At 42.1% G+C, this 24,931-nt stretch overlaps 2 protein-coding genes across 2 annotated transcripts; both read left to right on the top strand.

The window, feature by feature from the left end:
- The first annotated feature begins 3,276 nt into the window (after positions 1–3,276).
- On the top strand, positions 3,277–12,885 carry slc4a1a (solute carrier family 4 member 1a (Diego blood group)). Its single transcript, XM_070922500.1, has 21 exons — positions 3,277–3,355; positions 4,587–4,656; positions 5,047–5,102; positions 5,982–6,091; positions 6,180–6,226; positions 6,317–6,482; positions 6,567–6,702; positions 6,798–6,867; positions 6,983–7,025; positions 7,114–7,298; positions 7,397–7,604; positions 8,470–8,673; positions 8,785–8,933; positions 9,021–9,215; positions 9,334–9,579; positions 9,664–9,753; positions 10,249–10,415; positions 10,532–10,773; positions 10,870–11,039; positions 11,461–11,634; positions 11,740–12,885. Exons 2-21 carry the CDS (start codon positions 4,630–4,632, stop codon positions 11,815–11,817), a joined length of 2,763 nt encoding a protein of 920 aa, XP_070778601.1. The 5' UTR covers positions 3,277–3,355; positions 4,587–4,629; the 3' UTR covers positions 11,818–12,885.
- A 2,073-nt stretch (positions 12,886–14,958) lies between these two features.
- ubtf (upstream binding transcription factor) lies at positions 14,959–24,407 on the top strand. Its single transcript, XM_070923189.1, has 21 exons — positions 14,959–15,094; positions 16,783–16,841; positions 17,170–17,342; positions 17,448–17,531; positions 17,634–17,789; positions 17,888–17,952; positions 18,072–18,198; positions 18,294–18,404; positions 18,545–18,678; positions 18,773–18,914; positions 19,008–19,049; positions 19,190–19,300; positions 19,505–19,660; positions 19,777–19,923; positions 20,209–20,319; positions 20,416–20,507; positions 20,607–20,796; positions 20,887–20,934; positions 21,079–21,132; positions 21,212–21,316; positions 21,416–24,407. Exons 2-21 carry the CDS (start codon positions 16,805–16,807, stop codon positions 21,542–21,544), a joined length of 2,214 nt encoding a protein of 737 aa, XP_070779290.1. The 5' UTR covers positions 14,959–15,094; positions 16,783–16,804; the 3' UTR covers positions 21,545–24,407.
- Positions 24,408–24,931: the final 524 nt, after the last annotated feature.

Genomic DNA, 24,931 nt, shown 5'->3' with positions numbered 1-24,931 from the left:
TATCAGGATTAATCTCTTGGTAATGTTGGCAAGCAACTGCCAATTATTTTACTACACGCGTCAAACAGACTCCCTTTTTGTTTTGTTGCAGCCTGCATGGCAACAGTTACGTGGGTGGAGGAACACTGAACCTAAGCAACAGTGCTATTTTAATGCTTTAGTTTCTTTCTGCACCTACACAGAAATTACATTTCAGACAATAAAAATTAATATTTTAGGTCAAACTTTAATCTCCAGTAGTCAAATAATTTGTTATATTGTATGTATGAACTCTATAAACTTTTTTCTAGTTTACTGCTGGGGAAACAGTGAAAAATACAGGCTGGATAGGGGCTGTGATGCAGAGCAGAAGTCGAGTCGTTTAGTCATGCAGTATTGTTGCCACATTGGTTACACTAAGGGGCGCCACATTCAACAATGACTGCCATCTTCAGTATTTGGCCTCTGGCGTCCTCTCGCTCAAAAATAAGATACCGTCAAATGAACACATGACCATGCAGTGTCTGAAAAACTGCTACAAACCTGGACAACCCCTGTTTTTACTAATGTTCTAATGTTCTGCTACAAACTGATGTTTATGCAGTTAATGTTGAGAAATGTTTAGTTGTTTTTATTAAGTGAATTAAATAGTTGCAACTCAGAAGTCATATTCAGGTTGTAACTACATGCTACAAACATTATTAACCACTGAGGTTGTTTATTAGCCAACAAAAGCTGAATATAATCTCAGCTGAGAACGTGCTAATGTCAGACTAGTGATGTCTCATTGAAATGAAAAAAAAATGTAATGAAAATTATAAATGTGATCATAAATACAGTATGATCACAATCAGTGTATGAAAAAAGAAGTCACAGCCACCCACACTGTATTAACTACTTGTTAATGGATGGTAGGTTGTGTGGTTTAGTGTAAGACGCTGTGACTAGGTGGGTCTTTGGAGCTGGCTCTGGCTCTCAGTGATAACTCACACCAGCCTGCTTGTTCTAATGCTGATAGAGTCCATCTGTGCTGCCTTAGTAAGTCCGCCAATTAGAGGTTTGAAAATGCACAGCGCCTATAAGAAAGTGTTCAGATACAAGTGTATTTATACTACAATCACACTACACACACACAGGTGACTTCCATTTAACTTATTATGTGACTTCTAAAACCAGCTGGCTGAACACTGCTGGTGACTTACACAAACATGCATTTTGTGTTTGTGATTAATTCATATAATGTTGTAGAAATCTCACTTTCACTTTGACATTAAATGGTCTTTTTCTGTTGATCGGTGGGGAAAAAAAACACATCAAATCTACTTTGATTCGATGTTGTAAGGCAATAAAACATGAAAACCTGCAATGCACAAGTGAATACTTGTTATACACACTGTAACCATATGAATTTGGTGTATTGTCATTGTTGGACAATGGCATTTTACATTTGACTCCCCTTAATCAGAAGGTGAAATGTCCAAATCATATGTCACTCACATGCCTGGTGATTATGCTATAGGTGCTTTATGTTAGATCCTTTTAAACTAGATTGTTATAAGGTAGCCTGCACATGACATGGCAGCTGTATAAATCAAGATTTCAAACTATCTTTGTATCTCAATTTGCCATCACGTGCTTTAGATTCTTTAGAACTCCCCTAATAAAGATTAAAGATGTGGCCTGCCTGTATATATGACGACTGGGAGTGTCTGTATACAGTGCGTTGGGACACATGGACACAGCAGATAGCCTCCACAACTGGTGATAACAGGCCTGTGCCACTGTGTCTATAGCTGGGGCCCGCTGGCTCTCACTGTGGGGTTGATGTATGTATTTTCTCTGTGTGGTACGTGTTATTATGGTGCACTCCAGTATGTTCACCATGACGTTGAATTGTAATCACTTTGACTTTGATCCCCTGACCTTTCACTCAGCGCCATCATCAGGTCAAATTCGAATTTGTCCAGTAATGTGGTTCATGACCAAATACCTGCAGAGCTAATAACAGTCCCATCAGCCTCAGCTGTACTTTGTGTTTAGCGTTAATTAGCAAATATTAGCATGCTGACATGCTAAATAAGACGGCGACCATGGTAAACATTGTACTTGCTAAACACCAGCATGTTAGCATGCTGACTAGCAAAGCTGTTGGATCACACGTGTGTTGTTGTCTTTGGTGTCAACTTGAGTTTTATCCTCCAGTAAAACGCTGTTGTCTAAGGTAGTGGGTTCCCAACCGGAGGGTCGGCACCCCCCCCCCCCCCCAAGGGATCTAAAGATGAATCTGAGGGGTAACAAGATGATCAACCCTTAGATGTATAAATGGGTCAAGTTTCATATGTAGTTCATATTCAGTGTATTCCTTCAAAATCTTGTTTTTAGTTTGAAGTTAATGCCATCAGGAAAACTTTAATTCCAGAAGCCATACGACCCGTGAACAGTTCAAGAGATGGTCAGTTCAGTCTGGATCGACACATGCATGCGCTACTGTGATTGGTCGGATTTTGTATCTTTGGATTGTTTTTGTGCGTGTGATTTAAATGTTTCCTGTGTTTTTGTGTTTGCAAACCTTCTTGCAGAAACTGTTGTGTGTGTGTGTGTTCTTTTTGTTTCAGGTTGTTTTGGTGTTGTAATAATCTGTGTCAGCCTCTGGAGTTTTCCTCCTTCACCAGCCTGCGCTGCATCCTCGTGTCAGTATCTGTTAGTTGGTATCTGTGGGTTGGACCACCAGCATCCACCTCCAGTCAGCTGCAGAAGACGTCTAACTCTGTCACTGCCGTTTCCCATGTGCCAGAGACAAACCAGAGGAGCTTGAGGGCTGAAATGAAAAAGTTGGGTTTAATATGTTTATCTCATAACTTTCGTCCAGATAATCAAGGGCAGAGGAACCCCCCCCCCCCCATCATGAGGGAATCCCCAAGTACGTAAACAAGATGACGTATCAAGATGCTCTCCTCCTGATACCGTATGTTGCCCCCTTTCCTACCCTCTTTACCTCCTGTGGGTCCCTCAGTTCAGATGAGGTAGGCCTGTTGGTCCGAACAGGTTTCTCTTACTGCCACAGTCCAGGCTCAGACCTGGTTCATGCTGGGAGGGCGGAGCGGACAAACTAGGGTTGGGATATCCCTGCCTCAAGGTGTCCCTGGCCGATAGGGCTGCTCTTCTGTCACACAGGTCTTATCTCGAGGGGTTGTGGGGTCCAGCGCTTCTCAGGGTCGACGTAGTTTCATATGGGTGTTCCCCTCCTCTCGCTCTCTCTCTGTACTCATCTTTTCGTCTGTCCTGGCTCACTTTATCACCGGGCGCGTCTAGGCTGACAGAACAGACATCGTCCTGTTTCCAGTGCTGGAGACCAGGGGGGAGTACCTGCATGCAGGTAAGGGTGTGGCCTCCTCTGGACAGGGGTCAGACACACTTTGGGGTACAACTGGACTAGAGGGTAGAGGTCAAACAGGATGGATATCTGAACGCACCCTGATGGGGTGATGGAGCATATTCGGACTTTTTATGTCTCTGCCATGTTTGTAAGATAAGTGCGGGAGTTCAGTCCAAATTATTTTCTCGAGCCCAAATTATTTTCTAGGAAATTAATATTAACCTTTACAAACAAAGATGTTTGTTGTGCACATTTTCTGTAAGTCAAATTTTCTTTTACTAATTTGAGGTCAGGCGGTTTACTGTCTTCAGAGAGTAAAACCCAGCCAGGATTTTCATCATTTGTTGCTCTTTTAGAAATATTTAACTTACTTATTGACTTTGTGCTAAATGATCTGTATGTTCTCGGTGTCACAGGGTGAAGACTTGTTACCACTAAACGGCAATGTCTTGTTAATATGCAGCACCATATCATGCTCAGATGGACGGGCCATATCCTTAGATTTGCTTCTTTCAAGCCTTACTGTTAACCATTCCTTATCATTTATGTGCATGTGTGAAAACAAGACTGTATTTAGGCTCTCTGCTAAAACATATTTTCAATTGCAATTGTACAAAAAAAAGAGGCTTGTTCAGTTGTTTGTGAAACTGAAATATAATCCACTAAAAACAGTACACAGTGTTACATTATGAGAAATATAATGTCTAAATGTGTCAGTTTTGATGTCACAGTAGCTGCATTTAAAGTCGTCCTCTGCACTGTTACAGAAGAGAACAGAGATGTCTGGTTGAAGAAGGGTGTAACCCAGAGATAAGGCTCTGCACGTCTTCTATTTAAACTATAACGTAGTTCACATTCTCAACGGCTTGTTGACTATCTGTCCTGAGCCGTGGCTCTGCAGCTGAGCGATGGTAGATGGCGGTATCTTCACCGAAGCTGCCTCAGAAAGGCTCAAAGCAGGCCTTGTTGGTTTCTGTAGTGGCTGAGAAACCTGGTCCTCAGTAGTAAAAACAGCCTGCCAAGTTGACCACAGAATCGTGGTACTTTTTCTAAGACTGCTACAAGAATATAGTATATATTTATCTCCAATCTTGTGCTTTGGATGCTGTAGGTGCTCCTGTCTGCATTAAAAGTGAAAACCCACAAATAACCAGTAAAAAGAAACTAATCTAAGGTTTAATTCAATGTCTCGTGTGATTATTAAATGCTTGTTTTGCTTTTTGTGTCTTAGGGAATGCATAAAGAGAGTTCGAGGACAGACAGAAAAAACATCAATGGAAAACAATTTCAGTTTGGAGGAGGTTTGTGTTTTTTCCTTTAACATCTAACAGCGTAACATCTTCAACATTAAGATTCAGTTCAACAGATATACCATAATCCCGAAGCTCTGCAGATAACGTTTCAGGAGGATTGCACTCTAAAAACGATTCTTGACAAAAGGAAAGCCTTTTTTATCCATTTGATCCTCAGCAGTTAAGATGGATGACAAAGATAAGAAGTGAATGTCTTATGTTGAGTTTCATCACGTTACACCTTTTCTCTAAGCCTCTCTCTCAGAGAAAAGGGATGTTGGAAAATTGGTCTGGATGGAGACTGTGGAGTTCGACGTGTTCAATAAATCTCGATACATATTTTCCCTTCATCGTTCAACTTTTTTCTGTCAATTCATTTTGACCTTTCTTCTCGTCCAGGGCAGCGACATGTCGTATGAAGACAGCGACTCAGCCTTCCCCTCTCCAGCGAGACTGTGAGTCCTTTCTCTCATTCAGGTCTCCCTGTTCCAGCACACCACTGTGTATATGTACTGTTACACTGGTTAATCAAACGTTTTATCAATATGTCAGATGACAGGGGTCGCATGAATGTAATGACGAACTCACAGAGTCTGCAGTTCCCAACAGCTCTAAGGAGCATTTCAGCCTCTTTGTTTTGGTTTTAAGGACTGTAACTTTAATGTTTTTGATTGATTTCCAGCTGCAGCAGGCAGCTGTTTTAAGTGAAAAAGCTCTGATATGCTACTGGCCCAAAACAAAACACTCTGTGAATGCAGCTTTAAGGTTGTGGTCATGCTGAACTCATACCATGTCACCCTCACATCACATTCCTATACAAATACCAAGTATTTACCAAAACTGAAAAATTGTAATAAAATCAGACATGAAGTGGCTGATTTTGCTTTTCAGTTTGTTTACTTTCAGAAAAATTGATTCACAGACATATTTGTAACTTGGATATCAACATGAGTGATTATTTACAGCATCAGGTCAATCCTCAAAGGGAGAGAGTCTGAACTCAGGGCACAAAACTTGACGGTCCAAGCTGTCAATGATGACATAGGTTGAGCAATCTTGCCCTCTTGTGGCCACAGACAGAATAGCACTAGTAGCAGAATTTGACAGTTCTGGAGGACTTGATCAGCCTAAACTGAGACTCTTACTTGGATGGATTTTAAACCATTTGCTGACCACAATCACAGGCCATAAAGTACAATTTTCTTACAGTTACAATTATGGGAGTGCATTAAAAGGCATGTTGTCCAAAAGCTCTGGGGAGACATTAGGAGGTGTCGTTGCACTCGCACTCATCCCAAGTCTTTATTAATGTTTCTGTTTCTCCACACCACCAGGACTCCACTGGGCCAGAATGGCATCTATGACCTGGAGAGGAGGATGCAGGAAGAGGAGGAGGAGGATGAGCCCTCCATGGAGGCCATCTTCATCCCCAGTGATTCAGAGGGTAGGTTTCCCCTCACAGGCCATGCAGCTGTCGGCGATTTGACTTTTCGTATCTGTGCTCAAATCACTTTTCTGTCTCTTTATTCCAGCTTATCTGAACATGAACACTAACGCCACTACCAGAGGGGATGCTCAGGTTTGTCTTCACACTTATCAGATATAAAATTGAAGTTATATAAACCAACATCATCTACTGGTATCAACTAACCACATTGCATTACCACAGGCCTATGTGGAGCTGAATGAGCTCCAGGGCAACACCTGGCAGGAGACTGGCCGCTGGGTGGGCTACGAGGAGAACCTTAACCCCGCCACAGGAAAATGGGGTCCTTCTCATGTCTCCTATCTCACCTTTAAAAGCCTGATCCAGCTCCGCAAGACCATGAGCACAGGTGACTTTGTTAAATGAAACAGAAATCAAACTTGTTTTTAGTATGTTGAATATGACAAATCAAAAGCAACTCAAACGTTCTCAGGTGCCGTCATCTTCGACATGAATGCCGGCAGTCTGTCTGCTGTGGCTGAGAAGGTGGTTGATGAGCTGCTGAGCAAGAATGAGATTCGCGCCAGTGATCGGGACGGCCTCCTCAGAGCGCTCCTCATGAGACGCAGGTAACCCACGGCACACGCTATTTCTTTCTACAAGATGGTAATGCCATAAGATGTTTGCAGCATGCACCTTATGATCATTTTATTTGTCCCCCCAGTCAGACTGAAGGACCCGTGGTTACTCAATCTGGAGACATTCAGATGCAGACCTTTTCTGTAACCAAGAAGGTACACATTTATTTTTATTTTTATACAGTTTTATCCATTTTCATCATTAGGTGATCATCAGTATCATGTATTAATATAACGGAGCTTACATTTGTTGTACTTGTTGTTTTTGCAGAGAGACAGCTCTGACAACATGGAGGCCTCGATTGTCCTCTCGGGTACGTTCATGTAATTCAGATTCAGTTACGTGTCTTGAGGTTTCTGTACGTGGTTCTGGAGAAGATACGACATGTGTGTTTTCGATAGGTGTCCTGGACACCCTGCAGAAACCAGTGGTGGCCTTTGTGAGGTTGAGTGACTCTGTAGTGATGGAGTCTGCCCTGGAGTGTCCCGTCCCTGTTCGCTTCGTCTTCGTGCTGGTGGGCCCCAGCCAGAGTGAAGTAGACTACAGTGAAAGTGGCCGCGCCATGGGTGCTCTGATGGCCGACTGGGTGAGAGAAGCTGCATGAAGCTTCAGCAATGAGATCACATAATCCCTACTTTACTTGGGGCTGGTGAATAAAAGCCTTCCGCGTTTCTCCTCACACAGGTGTTCTGTATGGAGGCCTTCTTGGCCCAGACTGACAAAGATGTGACCAACGCCATCGCTGACTTCATGGACTGCAGCATCGTGATCCCCCCCACCGAGATCCAGGATAAGGAAATGCTTGAGCCGATCATCAATTTCCAGAAGAAGATGCTGCGTGACAGACTCCGTCCCAACGATACCCGTCTTGCCTTCGGTGACAGGGTCCAAGGTCAGCACACAGCACAGTGCTCACAGCGCCGCCCAGACTGACAGCTTCAATCTCAATTTTGAGGCTTTTGTGTCTTTGTTCTGCTGAATTGCATATTGAAAAGTAATTACACAGAGAATTAAAATAAATTGTTTATTAAATAATTAAAATGTGTTTTAAAGTACAAGTTCGACATTTTGAGAAATACGCTTATTTGCTTTCTGGTGGAGAGTTAGATGAGAAGACGGATACCACTCTTCTTTTTGTCTGTTGAATATGAAGCTACAGCCAGCCGCCAGTTAGCTTAGCTTAGCATAAAGACTGGACAGGGGAAACAGCTAGCCTGGCCATCTACCAGCAACTCTAAAGCTCACTAATTAACACATTATATATGATGATTAAAGTATTTTTTACATTAGTGCTGAACCTTTGTTTCTTAAACATGTAGATTCCTCTCATCATATTGCCTCTCTCTCATGTTATATTGATGATATTGATGCTCAGATACACACACCATTATAAATTATTGAGACATTAATTTTGAGATATTATTGGTGAGAATGTAATGTAAACAAACAGGATCTACAAACCTCTACTGTGCTGTACTGTTGAATTATTGATTTTTTAATATCATTAAAAAGGAAGTGCTGTTTTCCAGTAAATGCTAAAACAAGTATAAAAATATTTCACATTTGTGTATCCACTTTAGGCTCATGACAGAGAAAAGAACATATACTGAGTAACGAGGGAAAATATGGAAAAAATATAGCCTCAGTTGGAGGAATTAGAACGACGCTTATCAAACAACCTTATTTTAAAAGCAATAGAAAAAAGGCAGGTTCTGTTTAATTGATATTAATGTCTGTTTATTTGTTTGCTCCTCCAGTTGAGAAACCTCCAGAGGAGCCGCGGGAGGACCCTCTGGCCCGTACAGGCTATCCCTTCGGTGGGATGGTGAAGGACTTGAAGCGCCGTTACCGTCACTACATCAGCGACTACACAGACGCTCTGAACCCTCAGGTCCTGGCTGCCGTCATCTTCATCTACTTCGCCGCCCTGTCCCCGGCCATCACTTTTGGAGGGCTTCTGGGTAAAAGAGAGTTCCAGATAGAGAGATGTGTCCTTTCTCTCAGGCTCAGCTCGTTTGAGTTCATTGACCTTTGATGTTATTAATAAATCTCTCTGTTGTCTGACCCTATAGCTGACAAAACAGAGAAAATGATGGGCGTGTCAGAGCTTATGATCTCCACCAGCATCCAGGGTGTCATCTTCTGCCTCATCGCCGCCCAGCCTGTCCTTGTCATCGGCTTCTCTGGACCGCTGCTGGTGTTCGAGGAAGCTTTTTACTCTGTACGTATGAGTTGTGAGATGTTGAAACTCCTGAAATAAAGCTGCTTTCTCTTCATTAACATCTATTTTCCTTCATTCATTCCATAGTTCTGCAAGGGGCAGGGCATTGAGTACATTGTGGGCCGTATCTGGGTGGGGATGTGGCTGGTAGTGATTGTGGTCATCATCGTGGCCGTGGAGGGCAGCTTCCTGGTCAGATTCATCTCCCGCTTCACTCAGGAAATCTTCTCCATCCTCATCTCTCTCATCTTCATCTATGAGACCTTCAATAAGCTCATGAAGGTTTTCCTCACCTCATCTCTTCATCCCTTTCAAATCACAGACACCATGTCCCACTGTAAGTGCCTCATCTGTTGTCTCTTAACTTGCTTCCTCTGACTCCTCGTCTTCTCTTGCTCAGATCTTCAAAACACACCCTCTGATTCTGAACTACGATCATCTGAACGACTCAATGGACAACCCCTTCCACCCGGTCGTCAAGGAGCACTTCGAGATCAATGCAGAAGGCAACATAACCGTTCATGAGCTGGAGATTGAAAGGCCCTACCCCAACACTGCCCTGCTGTCTATGTGCCTGATGTTTGGTTGCTTCTTCATCGCGTACTTCCTCCGTCATTTCAAGAATGGTCATTACCTCCCCGGCCCCGTAAGATCAGCCTTCTATGTCCGGAGATTGTGTTGTTTTGAAAAGAAAGTAGGTTCTGTGATTTTGACCACTCTGTCTCACTAGATTCGTCGTTTGATTGGAGATTTCGGTGTCCCCATTGCCATCTTCTTCATGATTGCTGTGGATATCAGCATTGAGGACGCTTACACTCAGGTAAACTTTTCAGTCTGTTTTATGCTTTTTTTCATTTTAACAAACAGACATTTTGCACTCAGGTTTATGACGCACTCGTACACTACAGATGTTTTCAGCTTTTGTCTGATGTTTTGGCCATTTTTACACCTTCGTCCTGAAGAAACAAATTCCATTTCAGCCGTGTTTTACAAATGACAAATAAACTTAAGGTGACTGTGGCTCGTGGCATTCCTTGTAGCACATCACATCATGTGTGTAAATCACATGTTAAGAAGATCTTGATCCTGCACATGAAAAGGAACATAAAGTTTATGTTCCTGGTTACAATCCTCTTTATTTTTTGTGTCTCTAAAATATGACTAAACTCAAACTAGGCTCAGAAACACGTTTCACATCAGTTCAGTAGTATGAAGTAGTGGTAGTAGTAGTAAAGTGTAGAAAATGTCTACTTTCTGTGCTTTTTTTTGGTGATAAATGAGCGGAATGAATATCACCCTGTCTGTCCCCTTGTAGAAACTGGTTGTGCCAAAAGGTGTTGAGGTGACCAACCCCATAGCCAGAGGCTGGTTCATCAACCCTATGGGTGAAAAGAAGCCCTTCCCCATCTGGATGATGGGCGCCTGCTGTGTACCAGCACTGCTCGTCTTCATCCTCATCTTCCTGGAGTCCCAGATTACTACGTGAGTGATACTACAAACAACAGCATTACAGTCTGCAACATTTCTTCATGTGAAGTCACTCTGTGAATGAAAGTAAGATTTCTGAGAAATGTCTGTTTCTTTCTGTGGATTGTCAGGCTGATTGTGAGCAAACCTGAAAGGAAGATGATCAAAGGGTCCGGTTTTCATTTTGATCTGCTCATCCTGGTCACCATGGGGGGCATCTCCTCTATTTTCGGGGTGCCCTGGCTGAGTGCTGCCACCGTGCGATCCGTCACCCACGCTAACGCTCTCACTGTCATGTCTAAAGGCCCGAAACCAGAGATTGAGAAGGTGCTTGAGCAGAGGATCAGTGGCATTCTTGTGGCCATCATGGTTGGTAGGTGCTGCCCTCTACAGTGCTGGTGCAGACACAGCAGAGTCAGGATTAATTACCATTTTCCTTTAATAATCATTGACTGTCTGTGATATCCAGGTGTTTCTATCTTCATGGAACCTATTCTGAAGATGATTCCTATGACAGCCTTGTTCGGCATCTTCCTCTACATGGGTATCACCTCTCTGAGTGGAATCCAGATGTGGGACAGGATGCTTCTCTTGATTACACCAAAGAAATACCATCCTCCTGAGGCCTACGCCACCAGGGTATGCAACCGCCTCAGATACAGTTGTTGTATTCAATTTTTAGCTGCCAGTGTGTCAGAGAGGTATTCTGAGGTCATTTTGAACACGTTTCTAACATGTTTATATGTAGCAGTCTCAGTGGACAACAGATTATGAGACATTGGGCCCCTGGGCAGAGATATGTAAAAGACCCCTCCACTCTGTAGTGATTTGACTGACTTTCTAACAAGAAATGTTGACAGTCACTTAAAACAAAAGTCCATGCACAAAACTGTCACATTAAATTGTATAGGCGTTACTTTCCTTTATATTTCACTGTTCTTCAGTCTATGACAATCTCCTTGTATATTATCCTGATGTAAATTTGCATTCTGCTCATTTTCTGTTAGTCTTTGGCTCCGTATTCCCCTGCTAACGCTCTCCTCTGTTGTCCTTTGTGCAGGTGAAGACACTGCGGATGCATCTCTTCACTCTGATCCAGCTGGTGTGCCTGGCTGTCCTGTGGGTGGTGAAGATTAGTCCCTTCTCTCTGGCACTGCCTTTTGTTCTCATTCTCACCATCCCTCTGCGCATGTTCATGACAGGCAGACTCTTCTCTGTCATGGAGATGAAATGTGTAAGTATGCCTGTCTGTATCTGTCACCCCGAAGCTCAGGCACACGTCATCGTGTTATTTGAGATGTAGGTTTCTCTGTTGTAACTGGATGTGTTTGTGTTGCAGCTGGATGCAGATGATGCCAAAGTGACGTTTGAGGAGGAACCAGGGAAGGATGTGTACGATGAGTCTCCCCTGCCATGAACAACACCTTAGCATTAATGTTTCATTCACAAACTTTCAAATGAACTCAATTCTTGACTCCCAGTAATTATGTGAAAATTAATTAATATCAGGTGTCTTTAGACAAATGCAAACATATACAGATTTAAACGTTGTTATTATTTATCTTTATAGGAAATTACCTCTCATTTTTAGAATTCATACATTATTCCAGCAGCTGAATCAGTGTTTGTGACCCCTGAACCACAACAGAGAACCAATAATATAGTCCATATTCTGTCATCAAGACATTTGGTTCTCATATTTCTTCTTTTCATGTGACATTAGTTTGAGTTTAGTAAAGATGCTTCCCTTTGTTTCTTACTTTAGGCTGTTTATTCACTTAAATATTGAGTTATTGAGTCTTATGATGCAGGAAAAACATTTGATTTCTTTAAATGAAAAGTATTTTCCTGTAAGATGTGAGGTAAATCCATTTATAATATTGTGTTTTTCTTTTAGTGCATAACTACAGTATAGCTTTAAAGTGACTACCAGTATTGCCAAATTGTAGATCTGCCCATGTTATAATAACATGATTCCACCAAACCTAATGTTCACTATTTAAGTTGAGCACATTTGATCTTTTCAGCTTTTTACACACACACACACACACTCCTGAGGGATTATCACACCAGCCGTTGCCCCATACAGTAGCCTTTCCCTTGTTTATTCTCAAAATAAGTGTTTAATTGTGTTACTCAAGTTTGCCTCATTTGATATATTATGTATGGTTTACTGAACAATTTGGTCTTTCCTGTTCAGTTGACCTGTTTAGAATGAGTATAGAAAGATGTGTCATGCACATATATCTGAAGGGTGTAATTGCTTTCATGATTACAAAATGAGATGAGCAGTAATGGGTAGATAGTTGTTGATGAGATATAATTGTTTGAGCTGATTGTTGTACTGATGATATAATCAGGGGAAAACCTACTTGTAAATGTATCTTATTATGCCTTCACGTGTTGCCTATCATGTGTTTGTGTGCTTGAAACACTGTACATGCTTTGGATTTTCACTTTATCAAAAATAAAAATAGCCTTTAAAGTGCTTGTTTTCATTAATGCATTAGAAAATACAATATTTCACATCATTCACAGCTCACTTTTAACGTTTTAACCAACTAACAGGAGAGGGGGGTGTTCAATTGGACACCTGCCACTCAGCTGCATGCTGCCTTCAAGGTTATCAAGTAAACTCCAACTTCTGTGTACTCCTACTTGGAAAATAAAAATACTCTTATCCTGAAATAAGAAATTAAACGTTATGACAAGAGGACACATTTAGGTAGCATGACATTTTCTTGTGCTGCAGCTGACAAGATTTGCTCTGACATGTACATTTTATTCAAATCAGATGTGACTAACATTAAGCATTAAAACAGAATGAGAAATGTTTAATCATACAAATCACAAGGCACAAAATACCTAATATATGAGCCAAAGTGTCCAGAAATACACAGAAATACATAAACAAGACATTATTAAATAAATAATCATATAAATAACTACAGACAGAATATACAACATAATGAAATAATTCAATACTACGGCTTACTTTCACTATACCTTATTATAGGTCAGCTTTATCTAATTCGAGCAGTTTCTATTAATCTTTTATTATAATTGTATTTAATAAAGCTACTTTCATCAAAGTTTTTAACTGAATATCAAATTACCTGCAGTAAACACCAGTATGTCAAAATAAACTGGATGAAATAACATGTCGCGATAATGAGCTTTGTTTTAAAAACGCTTTTCCCATTTTATGGTCACATCATATATTTGTTCATATTATCGTTTATTTCATTGTTTTGTTTGTGCCTGCTCCTGCGCGATGGTGGCAACATTTCCGACAGCAAGGGAACGTAGCACAGTTTAACAAGGCCGAGTGCCTGAAAGTCATTTGTTTTCCTTGAATCGGACTGACTGGATTGGACGGCCGCGGGTTCCGCCCACAAACACACAAGGTGGAGTTGAAAAGAAAAAACATGCTGGGCCAAAATGAAGCTGTCAAACAGCTTCTTAGTGTCTGCTAAAAGAGGAATCGAGCAATGTAAAAAGGCATGGGGGGCTGCTTTGAAGACCTTTTAGATCGTTCTCTTTACAGTGGAAATCTGACATTGAAAAGTGAAAATGATAAACTTTTGAAAAAAAAAATGTTTTTATGTTAATTATATTAAGTTATGGGAGTATCTGAGATGAGCTGGTTGCACTTAAATTAGATAACCGCTGGCACCAGTTTGGCTTTCATGAAACTTTCGGCTGGCTGATAAAATATTCGCGGTGCAAACTTCGGCTGGGGATCACACATGTTCGGCTTACGGGAGTAAAAGAAATGAGCGCCCTCGGTTTGGTTCAGAAACAACGGTGCTAAATCGGAAAAAATGTGGATGTCTCGGCGTAGCGAAATGGTTGGATGGAGAGAGAGGAGCTGCTGCGCGTTGAGTGGAGGGAGACGGCGAGTGAGATGGAGGCGGGGGGGAAGGACCATCTCTGCGGGGACTGGAGCCCAGGACCGACGGCGCAGTGCTGGCTATCGTTCAACCCTCCCCTTCTTCCTCCACAACGACGCCGAGGCTCACGCCGAGAGACAGGTAAGCCAACAAAACAGCCGCTCGAATTCATAATACGGCGAAAGTGCGCGGTAAACAAACCATAATACGCTTAAAAAAACTTGCCAATTATACATTCAATGTTTGCTTTTGTTTTCTTATAAAGCGCCTCGGTCGGTAGCCTCTTTGTAGTAGCGAAATAAACCGACCGCTGTGGCAGGGTACAAACGAGGTCGGCCATATCCGAATTTCTTGTCCTCTACAGCGGGGAAGGAACTGGATGTAAGACCCTGAGGTACATGTGGTATTTTATCAAAATTACACCAAGTGACCGATTTATGCTAATTCCCTCCATCGAAACTCGACTATTCGCGGTGAAAACGGGGTATTTTCGTGGGGGAATTAACGGTGGTTTCCGCGCCGAGACCTCCATGCGGCTGTTGGCGGAACAGCCAGCCGCCTCTCTCGGTTAGCCATCAGGGATCTCGGTTTAATATCTCACCGTGCAGAGACTCGCCCTCTCTCTCCCCCTCTCTCTCTCACTGACTAGCCCAGAACCACCGACGACCGAGCTCGGAGAACCCGCCTTCTTGTTCTCGCTTGTGCTCTTTTGGATCGAGGGAAGCGAAGTCTGCAACGCCCTGGCTTTAGTTTTAAGCTCCGTTTTTCTCCGTTTGCATTGCGCCATTGGACCTTGTCACGGTAGGTTTCCTTGCAGAGCAGAGCTGAAGCATGGCGGACCTGGAGCTGTTCGTCGCGCCAGCGAAGCTGCTCAGCCTCGGATGTTAACATGTTTCCTTTGAGTGTTAGCTTAAACATGTAGGTACAGTTTAACCGCGCGATACTGTTGCCGAAACTGTTTCCAGCTACCGTTCATTTCGCTTTTGTACAGTAAGGTCTAACGTTTGGCCGTTGAAAATATTTTCCATTTTCTTCTTTCTTCCTGTGCCTCCGCAAGTCCTTCCAACGCACCACCATGAAATGTATCTCGGGTATTACTATTTGTTAAAATTTAAATTTTCCAAAACTCGACGAATTCTGTTATTAATACATCAACGTTTAACGGTAGCTAACATTATAGCCGTTCGCGAATTGTTTTAAATTATATGTTGTGAACAGTAACGTTAAGTCCGGGTCTACGATCCAAGAAGCAGGAGATTCTTATTAAATGCAAGCAAGCTACAAGTTTTGTATTAAATGCTAACGTGGTATGGCAATAAATATAATTGAGAAAAGTCCCAATTTTAAACTTCATTTGGTGTGCCAAGTTGCCCTTGGCCATGTAATGCATCAGTCACCCGATTTTCTCTCCATATGTTGTAAAATGAAATCTTAAAGATATATTTGATGTTCTAACGGCTCCATGTGTACGTTAAGGCAGCTCTGTAGTTACACAAATGTTGATAATGCTAGTTTAAATGTAGCTAGGTCACACGGTGGACACCACAGCGAGCTGGGGGCCATCAAGGACACGATGAACAACGAGCAGCCGCCATCATGGGAGCACAACTCGGCTACGCCTCGCTGAAGAATGCACTGGGTTTTGCTCTTAAACCCAATTATTAAACGCCAAAAACCTGAATAAAGCGATCTGTAAATACCCTTGAAACACATTTATTAACTGTAAGCGAATACTGCATTGATTTCCTCGCTCCAGTGTGAGTAAACATTTGAAGGGAAGATTATAGGGTTGCATGGCGGAGCTAGATCCGCGTCCATCGGTGATGAGGCGCCTCTACCGAGTGGCGCATTTGGCTGCAGTGCTTCCAAGCCACCATTCCCCCTTGTCGGAGACCGAAAGCAGATCCCCCGTCCGTGGTCAGCTGGTCGCCTACAGCTGCCTGTCCGTCCACGTCCATTCGCTTCCTCCTTCCGTGGATCCTCCCCAACCTCCTTTCCGACAGAAAATCCTCCATTACCGAGCGGACTCTGCGAGAAAATGGTCGCTCCTGTGTGTCCACGATAATTTAGTTGTGGAATAAGTGCAGTAGTAATACGCCAAATTCCAACTGGCAAAATCTGCTCGACGGAGACGCCTGTTGTCGTAGCTAGTTGTGCTAGTTGAAGCCCTCCGCAGTGTTATTTGAGATTTGAAGCCGTCACAAGCAATAGCCTATGTCTCACCATGTAGCGTAAACGTTTAAGGGGCGGTGTAATGAACATAAACCATTATGTCGAGGCAAATTTAAATTTCACGGCTTGAAAACATCAGTTTTACTTTTATATCACAGACAAATCACTTTTTTTTTGAGAAATCATGAATAATATATAATATAAAAATAACATTATCGTTAAATACCGGACATCATGGATTGCAGTGTTTTTCGCTCTTTAGGTCAATGTCACTGTAAGAGAGATGTTTGATAACTCGGTTTTTGTTGCTTTTGTAGATACAAGACAGGACAACCACAAATGAATGGAGAAATGGAGGCAACCACCCAAAGCCAAGGTGGGATTTTGTAACATCTTTATTAACATATATCTCACAATTTCTCATGGAAATAATTTAGTTGTTATTCTTTTTAACAATTTCCCCCCCTAATATTGCTATTATTAAAACCTTGTATATTAATCATATAGTAATACATTTTATTAATGTACTTTACAGGTCCCTGTAGCAATTATAGTGATTTACATATTGTATGAGACTATAATAGTGATTTTACTTTCTTATTTGACATCATTTTAGACATGCAAAAGTCACACAGACAAGTTGCACAAGTGTTAATTGTCTTAATTTTTAATTTCTGTGTCCTTTCTGTTTTGTGTCGTCACAGTTTGGGCACAGGATGACCTCTTAAACCTACTGGAGGCGATGAAGGTGGCCCTGCCTCAGAAAGACCTGACTAAATACAAAACATCAGAGTCCCACCTCGACTGGCAGAAGGTGGCTTTCAATTCCTACACAGCTGATATGTGCAAGCAGAAGTGGCAGGAGGTCTCTAAAGAGGTGAGCCATTTTTAGTGATATTTATATTGATTGTTGTTTGTTGTCTATTGTCCACCAAATTGTGCATCATTGAATTTGAATGTTTTTTGTCTGCCATATCCACAGATTCGTAAATTCCGGACCCTAACAGAGCTGATAGCTGATGCCCAAGACTACATCAAAAACCCTTACAAGGGCAAGAAAATAAAGGTGAGTTAAAATCAATATTTCACACAACTAATGTGAAACTAACTGTCTGAGTGGAGTTCAAGTCTCAAGTCTTTTCACTCCCCCTTTCCCCATGATAAACAGAAACACCCAGATTTCCCCAAGAAGCCCTTGACTCCATATTTCCGCTTCTTCATGGAAAAGAGGGCCAAGTATGCAAAGTTGCACCCTGAGATGAGCAACCTAGACCTAACTAAAATCCTCTCCAAGAAATACAGGGAGCTGCCTGACAAGAAGAAGGTCAGTGAAAAACGGATGTCACAACTAATACATTTGGATTTGGTGCCGTTTGATACAGTTTCTAAAATAAAAACAACTTTTTCTTTTCATGTCTGCAGAAAAAATATGTTGAAGACTTCTTAAGAGACAAAGAAACATTTGTACACAGCATGATGAAGTTCAGGTGAGATCGCTTATTACTAGTATTCATAATTAAGTGTTTAACACTGGGGATATTAGACCTGCAGCATATTGAAGAACGATAAATGTGCTTAAATGCTGGTTTATGATATGTAAATGCAGAGAAGAACACCCAGACCTTGTGGAGAGCATGACCAAGAAAGGTTCAAATGTGCCAGAGAAGCCCAAGACGCCCCAACAGCTGTGGTACAACCATGAAAAGAAGGCCGTCCTCAAGACACGCCCAGATGTAAGTTTAGCCATTTAACATACAAAATGCATGTAATTAAACTGCAATTGCGTGACACCTTGGATGTTCATCTTCTTTGTTCTTTGTTTGACCAGGCGACCACCAAAGACATTAAGGACAGTCTTGGCAAACAGTGGACGCAGCTATCTGACAAGAAGAGACTCAAATGGATCACCAAGTCTCTGGAGCAGAGGAAACAGTACGAGGTGAGACTACGGTGACGTGTGATATCTTACGCCACAGTCTTATTATGGGAGGGCTGTTGTGGTAGAAGTATTAAGAGCAATCATAACACACAGTTCATCTTTCATCAGTGTTGACTGTGTTTTTGTTTGCCATATTCTAGGAGACAATGCGGGAGTACATCCAGCAGCACCCAGAGTTAAACATGACCCAAGATGACATCGTAAAGTCCACCCTGACGAAGGCTGAGAGGCACCTGAAAGACAAATCTGACGGCCGACCCGACAAACCTCCTCCGTGAGTCACAGCTGCAGATACACCGAGTGATGCTGGTTGTAGGCCACTGCCCTGCGAGTGAACAATTTAAATATAATGTGTCGTGTGCTTTCAGGAATGGTTACTCGATGTTCTGTGCGGAGTTGATGTCGAACATGAAGGACGTACCCAGCACAGAGCGCATGGTGATGTGTAGCCAGCGGTGGAAGCTGCTGAAACAGGGTGAGAAGGACGGCTACCAGAAACGCTGTGAAATGGTGAGTTCAGAATCATCATCATCATCATTTAAAATAGAAACAAAACAACCACTTCAGTTTTGTCTAAAAATGTCACATTTGGTTTTTTTTCAGAGGAAGAAGGAGTTTGAAATTGAGATGAACAGATTTCTCAGTGTAAGTCTTATTTCATGGGGGGGGGGGGCTTTCTACTTCAACATGTGTTTTTGTTGCGCTCATAGTTTGCATGTCACAGCCATCAGTGTTGTTTGTTGCAAGAAGTTCTTATGTATATTTTCTGCTGTATGGATGTGTAGAGTTTGTCAGAGGAGGAGCAGCAGCGGGTCTTGTCTGAGGAGAAAATAGGTTTTAAGAGGGGCGGTGGAGCCAACAGTCCTGCCTCCAAAAAGAAGAACTCTAAAGCAAAGGTATACAGCAAAAATGCCATACATTCCTCGCACTCTGATACAAGCTGAGATTTCCAGTGCTAGACATCATTTTTTGTTGTATCCAAAAGTATAGCGTGTTATGCTCAAGTCCCTACGTAAAAGTTCAATATTCTATGGGCATTTGATCAGTTACTAGATGTTGTAGAATCATTTTCTGATATTTCCTTGCTCTGTAACTTGTAGGCCAATCCAGAGAAACCCAAAAGGCCAATTTCAGCCATGTTCATCTTCTCTGAGGAGAAGCGTCCTAAACTGCAGCAGGAGCGACCAGATCTCGCTGACAGTGAGCTGACAAGACACCTGGCCCGCATGTGGAATGAGCTGCCAGAAAAGAAGAAGGTAACCTGTCAGTGCAATGTGATATTAGACTGTAGAAGAAACGTCAGGCCAGTAGAGTGGATCACAGGAGCCAAGTCACACTTATATGTAATAGTCTTGTCGTCTTGGTCTTTTAGGAAAAGTATAAACGCCTAGAAACAGTCCTGAAGGCCGAGTCAGAGAAGAAGGAGAAGGACGATCGTAGTCGTCTGCCAGACCCCCCCAAGACTGCACAGGACATCTGGCAACAGAGTGTCATCGGAGACTACCTGGCCAGATTTAAGGTATGCATGACTCCTGGTCTCAAACTGCTGGGTAATGACACTTGGTGGTAAAGAGTTGAGTAATAATACGTATTAAACTTTTAAGATATATTTCCTTATCTACATGAATACTATAATGGAAGTGTCTCCTAATGAAAGTGTGTAGCATCTTTAAAAGGTTTGAAGACAATGGAGTATTAGTAATGAAGTACAGCTGTGTAAATCTGTAACTGACAATAACTGTAACTGAAAATACACATCACATTTTAGCCTCAAGTGCATTTAATGTGAACATGTGCTTTACAGAATGACCGGCCAAAGGCACAGAAAGCAATGGAAGCAACCTGGAGCACCATGGAGAAGAAAGAGAAAATTATGTGGATCAAAAAGGCAGCAGAGGACCAGAAAAGATACGAGGTTAGTGGCAGTTCACTGACGATGTCCAGTAGAACAACACAGCGTCTGTATACAGCAGCGGTGAGAGCTAACGGCTGACTTTACTCTCCTCAACAGAGAGACCTGTGTGAGATGCGCTCACCTGCTGCTGCTGCCATCGCCTCAGGGAAGAAGATGAAGTTTGAGGGTGAACCCAAGAAACCTCCATCGTAAGTTTGTCACATGCAACTTCTCTTGTGCTGCCCTGTTGTGTGTGTTCCTTTTGAAATCTTGACGTTGTCCTTTTTTCCTCGCTTTTGACTCTCTAGAAACGGATATCAGAAGTTTTCTCAGGAGATGCTGTCAAACGGAGAGCTGAACCACCTCCCGATGAAAGAGCGGATGACTGAGATCGGCGGCCGCTGGCAGAGGTTACCGCTGAAGGAGAAGGAGCGCTACAAGAAGATCGCTGAGGAGAAGCAGAGACAGTACAAAGTCCTACTGGAACAGTGGCTCGCTGTAAGAAGTGGTGGTTGGTTGTTTGTGGGGGGTTAGTCAAGACATCTTGGGCATTGGACTTATCTAACATACGCTTCTATCCTTCCACAGAGCTTGTCTTCACAAGAGAGAAACACTTACAAAGAATATAATTCACAAGTAAGTCCGTTATTTCACTGTTCTGGTTTTCACTGTGCTGTCACAAACTGGATTAGAAATTGTACTATAGCTCTGTAATATTTTCATCTTTCTAATATCTTAATGTTGACATGTTTAAGACTGTTTGACTGCTTGATGTTTCAGAAAAGGAGAACTACGGCAAAACCAGGAGGCCCCAAGGCAAAGTCCAAGAAATCTGTAAGGCCGACTCTCTCTGTCCTCTTAAATCAGCTGTGGTGATGTTGTCAGCCGTACCTGAAAATCTCTCTTCCCACAGGAAACGGAGGAGGATGACGACGAAGATGATGATGATGATGAGCAGGAGAAGGCTTCCTCTGAGGCAGACTCATCCAGCGAGGATGAGGATGAGGACGACGATGACGTGAGTCGCGTCTCTCTTTGCTGCTATACAGTGATAACGACAAAGAAGTGGAAGTCTGTTGTGCTAAATATATATATTTTTTTGTTGTTCATTTTAAAGAAAGAGGAGGACGATGATGACGACGACGATGACGACGACGACGATGAGGCGGAAGACAAGGAGAACAAGTCGGAGGACAGCAGCAGCGAATCGAATTCACAGGGGTCGTCGGACTCTGATTCGGACTGAAATGGGCCGCCGCCGTGAGACGAACTGAGCAGCGCTGAGCTGAGCCAAGAGTCAAGGGAGCTCTGCCACTGTGCCAACCCTGCTCTCCTCCCACCACCAGAGGGAGCCCCTGCATTGCCTCATCCACTTCACACTCACCCACTTTATGTTGCTGCGATGGTGACCCTGCCCTCATGTCCAAAATCGGTTTCATTCCCTCCCCGGTGTGATGGTCACCTCACAGCACGGGGCCGCTGACGTTATGCCAAAAACAGCATCCCACTGGTTTGGTGATGTCATGAACATTTCTGCCACTGGTTTCAGTCTTGACTTCCAGGTTCATTGGTTTAAGGTTAGAGTTTTAATGTTGAGGGTAATGAGTAACTCTCCAGTGTTTATTTTATTACTCTGGTAATTAGTTGAAGACAGGTGGCATGAGTTGTGAACAGGCTTCATAGAGCCAAAGAACATAGTATGGTGGATCACTTTAGGGAGGGGGGGGGGGTGTGCAGGGTACTGAAAAATTGCACTCTTCAGAATGTTTCCATTAATATTTTTTTCCAGAACATTGTTGCGTTGTTCTCTATTCTCGATTTATGATGTAGATTTTATCATTTGGTTCTTAAAGAGGTGGTATTTTTTCAGGAAAAAAATCAAGCCATTATGAATGTCTTTTTGTTGCTGGAAAATTTCAGAACTTGTTACTTACCCGTGTTCTCATTTAAAACATAACAGTGCCTACATAAAGTATTCACCCCCTCTTGGAATCTTTCATGTTTTATTTTTTTTTTACAACGTTGTGGATGTAATGAGGCTTTGATACTCTTCAACAGAAAACGACTCTTTAAAGGAATCCTGCAACATTTGGGCGAAAATGATTTGAGCAGACGCAGCTGTGTTCAACACAGACCTGAAACTGACTGCTAACGGCAACACGCCAAGTGAACAAAGTTTTCCTGTAATGTCACAAGAAAAACAAAACTCTACAGATTTATCTTAATTGAGTGCAAGTTTAAAAAAACCCAAAACAATTGATTACATAAATATTCAACCTCTGAAATATTTAGTAGAAGCACGTTCAAAGGTCAACTGTCCAATTGCGGTATAAAAGGAGTGGAAGTGAGCAGCGGTTTCACAGCTGTGCCATATTCTTTACATCTTTTGACTTTACTGTAGTTTGCAGGCTATTCTGTGCCTTGAAAATGTTCTTGTCCTTCCCCCGAATGGTAGTTTGCTGTAAACTTGTACCAATTTTTATTCTGAATGTTGCTTTATCCTCACGATGTTGTTGACTAACAAGTTATTGGAGCTACTAGATACAGGTGTATTTACTGGTCACACTTTTAATTACAACCCTGGCTTAATCTCCATTCTACTTCTGTGAATTATAAAAATGATTTGGCTGCACCAGTCAATACTTTATGTAATCAATTTTGTTCTGTGTTTGGACTTAATTTAAATCAATTTGTGAAGATTTGTTTTCACTTTTACATTAAAGAGTGTGTTGACAAGTGTCTAAAAAAAGCCTGATAACATGCACTCTGCTTCAGAGCTGTAAAACAAAACCAGGTCAGCGGGAGGTGAATACTTTTTATGGGCTCTGTAGGATCCATTGCCATGTGTCTGTCATTGAAAGGTGTCATTTATCAAACTGACTGTCATAAATCCATCAGTCTGAAACAATTCTGTTGTTCTGGCCCGACACCAATAAACAGTGTTTATTGTGTGACCAGAGCAGTTTGTCATTGAAGGGATAACACGTGTTTTCCACATTTGGAGCTCAGTCTGACTCTGTTTTTAAAGAATATGTCACCCAGTCGGTGTCTTGTTTTACGTTTCAGTTACTGTTTATTTGAATTGTTAATAGGTTTGTTTTAATTCTCGTGTTCTGATCCATCTGGAATCATTCGTGGATGTTGAACTGAATGGTTTTCATCAAATGTTTTGCAAGTTTGTTTTGACATTTTAATGGTATTGACTGTAATCCGTATGGGTTGTGGTCTGATGCTTATCCCAAAAAAGTGTGCACTTAATGTAAATCTGTCCCTCTGTGTGAGTTTGTGTGCCTGCATGCACAGAACTGTGTATATATGAGGGTGTGAGTGTGTGTTTCTTTGCTTTAATGTGTGCTGTTTTTACTGTTTTGTTGCATACCATGATGTGACTGCAGTGTGCATGTATGTGCCTGTATGGGGACGACATACCAACACCATGAATGTAGATATTGTTAAATCTTTTTAATTTTTGTTTTTTTTTCCCAAAGGTCTTTAGTAATTTTTCTGCTCGGCGCCGTCATGTCATTGGTTACCCTGGAAACGGACTTCTATGACTGTCATTTTGGGTCCACAGACAGATGAGTACATGGCAACTATTAATAATCTGTTAGTAACGGACTGATTTTGATCATTATGAATCTCATCTCTGTCTGAAACAAAACCAGCGTGGACTATTTACATAATTTGGGGAGGGAAAAGGAACTTGATTGCTGATATTGATCGATGGGAGTTTGTTAAAGGGATTTGGGGAACTGAGTTGCCAGAGGAATCGGGGTTCAAATTTGTTGTAATTTTCCTGTAAATACTGTTTTTGTATTGAGTGCTTATTGTTTCGTTTAGTGCTTTAAGTTGGCAAACCCTCATCTGTGACTTCTGAGGCCAGTGAGTTTTTCACTCACGGAGGGAGAGTTTTTGGTTTAATTCACCTGTTTTAGTTGTTTGTTCTCTCCCTTTCGTTGGTTTATAGAGATATCTAAGACAGCAAAGCTTTACAAGTTTGTACTGCTGATCATTTGACAAAATTTGATGTTTTCTATAGCTGAGGGTGTTCTTATGTCCTTGTAGTTCAAGTCTTTGGGCAAATAAAAAATGATCTTTAACAGTTAAAAGTGTGTGTTCTGATTTAACCGTATACAAGCAGACATAATGTGGATCAGTACTGTGAAATACACTGTGTGGCCTGCTGGTATACTTTTGGTCTGGAGCTGTTCCTCATGGTTTGGGCGAGGCTCCAGTGAAGGGAAATCATATTGCTACATCATAAAATGTGTAAAATATTTTAGACTGACACTGACAAATCGTAATGGGCATTTTCACTATGTTATAGGCCAAATGCTGATAAATCAATTGACAAAATAATCAACAAATGAATCAGCAGGACCCTTCAGAAACCAGTTGAGACACAGGGGCTCCTGGAGGTCTGGGGGCCGTGGAACAGTTGCTGATCCATCTTAACGTCCAGGTGTCCACATACTTTTGGCCATATAGTGCGCATTATTGGTACCGATGACCTCATTCAACCGCTCAGACACAACTAACCGATCACAGAGAACAAGCGAGAACCTCATGTTCATTTATTAATGTCTCAAGTAGGTGGTGAAAGAGGCCGGCCTGCGTCAAGCCTGACAGTAAT

The sequence above is a fragment of the Enoplosus armatus genome, chromosome 17 (assembly GCF_043641665.1).
Source record: "Enoplosus armatus isolate fEnoArm2 chromosome 17, fEnoArm2.hap1, whole genome shotgun sequence".
NCBI lineage: Eukaryota > Metazoa > Chordata > Actinopteri > Centrarchiformes > Enoplosidae > Enoplosus > Enoplosus armatus.
This window is presented reverse-complemented; position numbering and strand designations above follow the sequence as displayed.

What these genes read in the sequence shown, in the direction of transcription:
- slc4a1a (XM_070922500.1), top strand. Translation starts at nt 4,630, where the DNA reads ATGGAAAACAATTTCAGTTTGGAGGAG. An exon ending in CCTTTTCTGTAACCAAGAAG is followed by an intron (nt 6,868 to 6,982) that starts GTACACATTTAT and finishes TTGTTTTTGCAG; the next exon opens with AGAGACAGCTCTGACAACAT. An exon ending in GGCCTCGATTGTCCTCTCGG is followed by an intron (nt 7,026 to 7,113) that starts GTACGTTCATGT and finishes TGTTTTCGATAG; the next exon opens with GTGTCCTGGACACCCTGCAG.
- ubtf (XM_070923189.1), top strand. Translation starts at nt 16,805, where the DNA reads ATGAATGGAGAAATGGAGGCAACCACCCAAAGCCAAG. An exon ending in ACCAGAAACGCTGTGAAATG is followed by an intron (nt 18,915 to 19,007) that starts GTGAGTTCAGAA and finishes GTTTTTTTTCAG; the next exon opens with AGGAAGAAGGAGTTTGAAAT. An exon ending in AGCTGCCAGAAAAGAAGAAG is followed by an intron (nt 19,661 to 19,776) that starts GTAACCTGTCAG and finishes TTGGTCTTTTAG; the next exon opens with GAAAAGTATAAACGCCTAGA.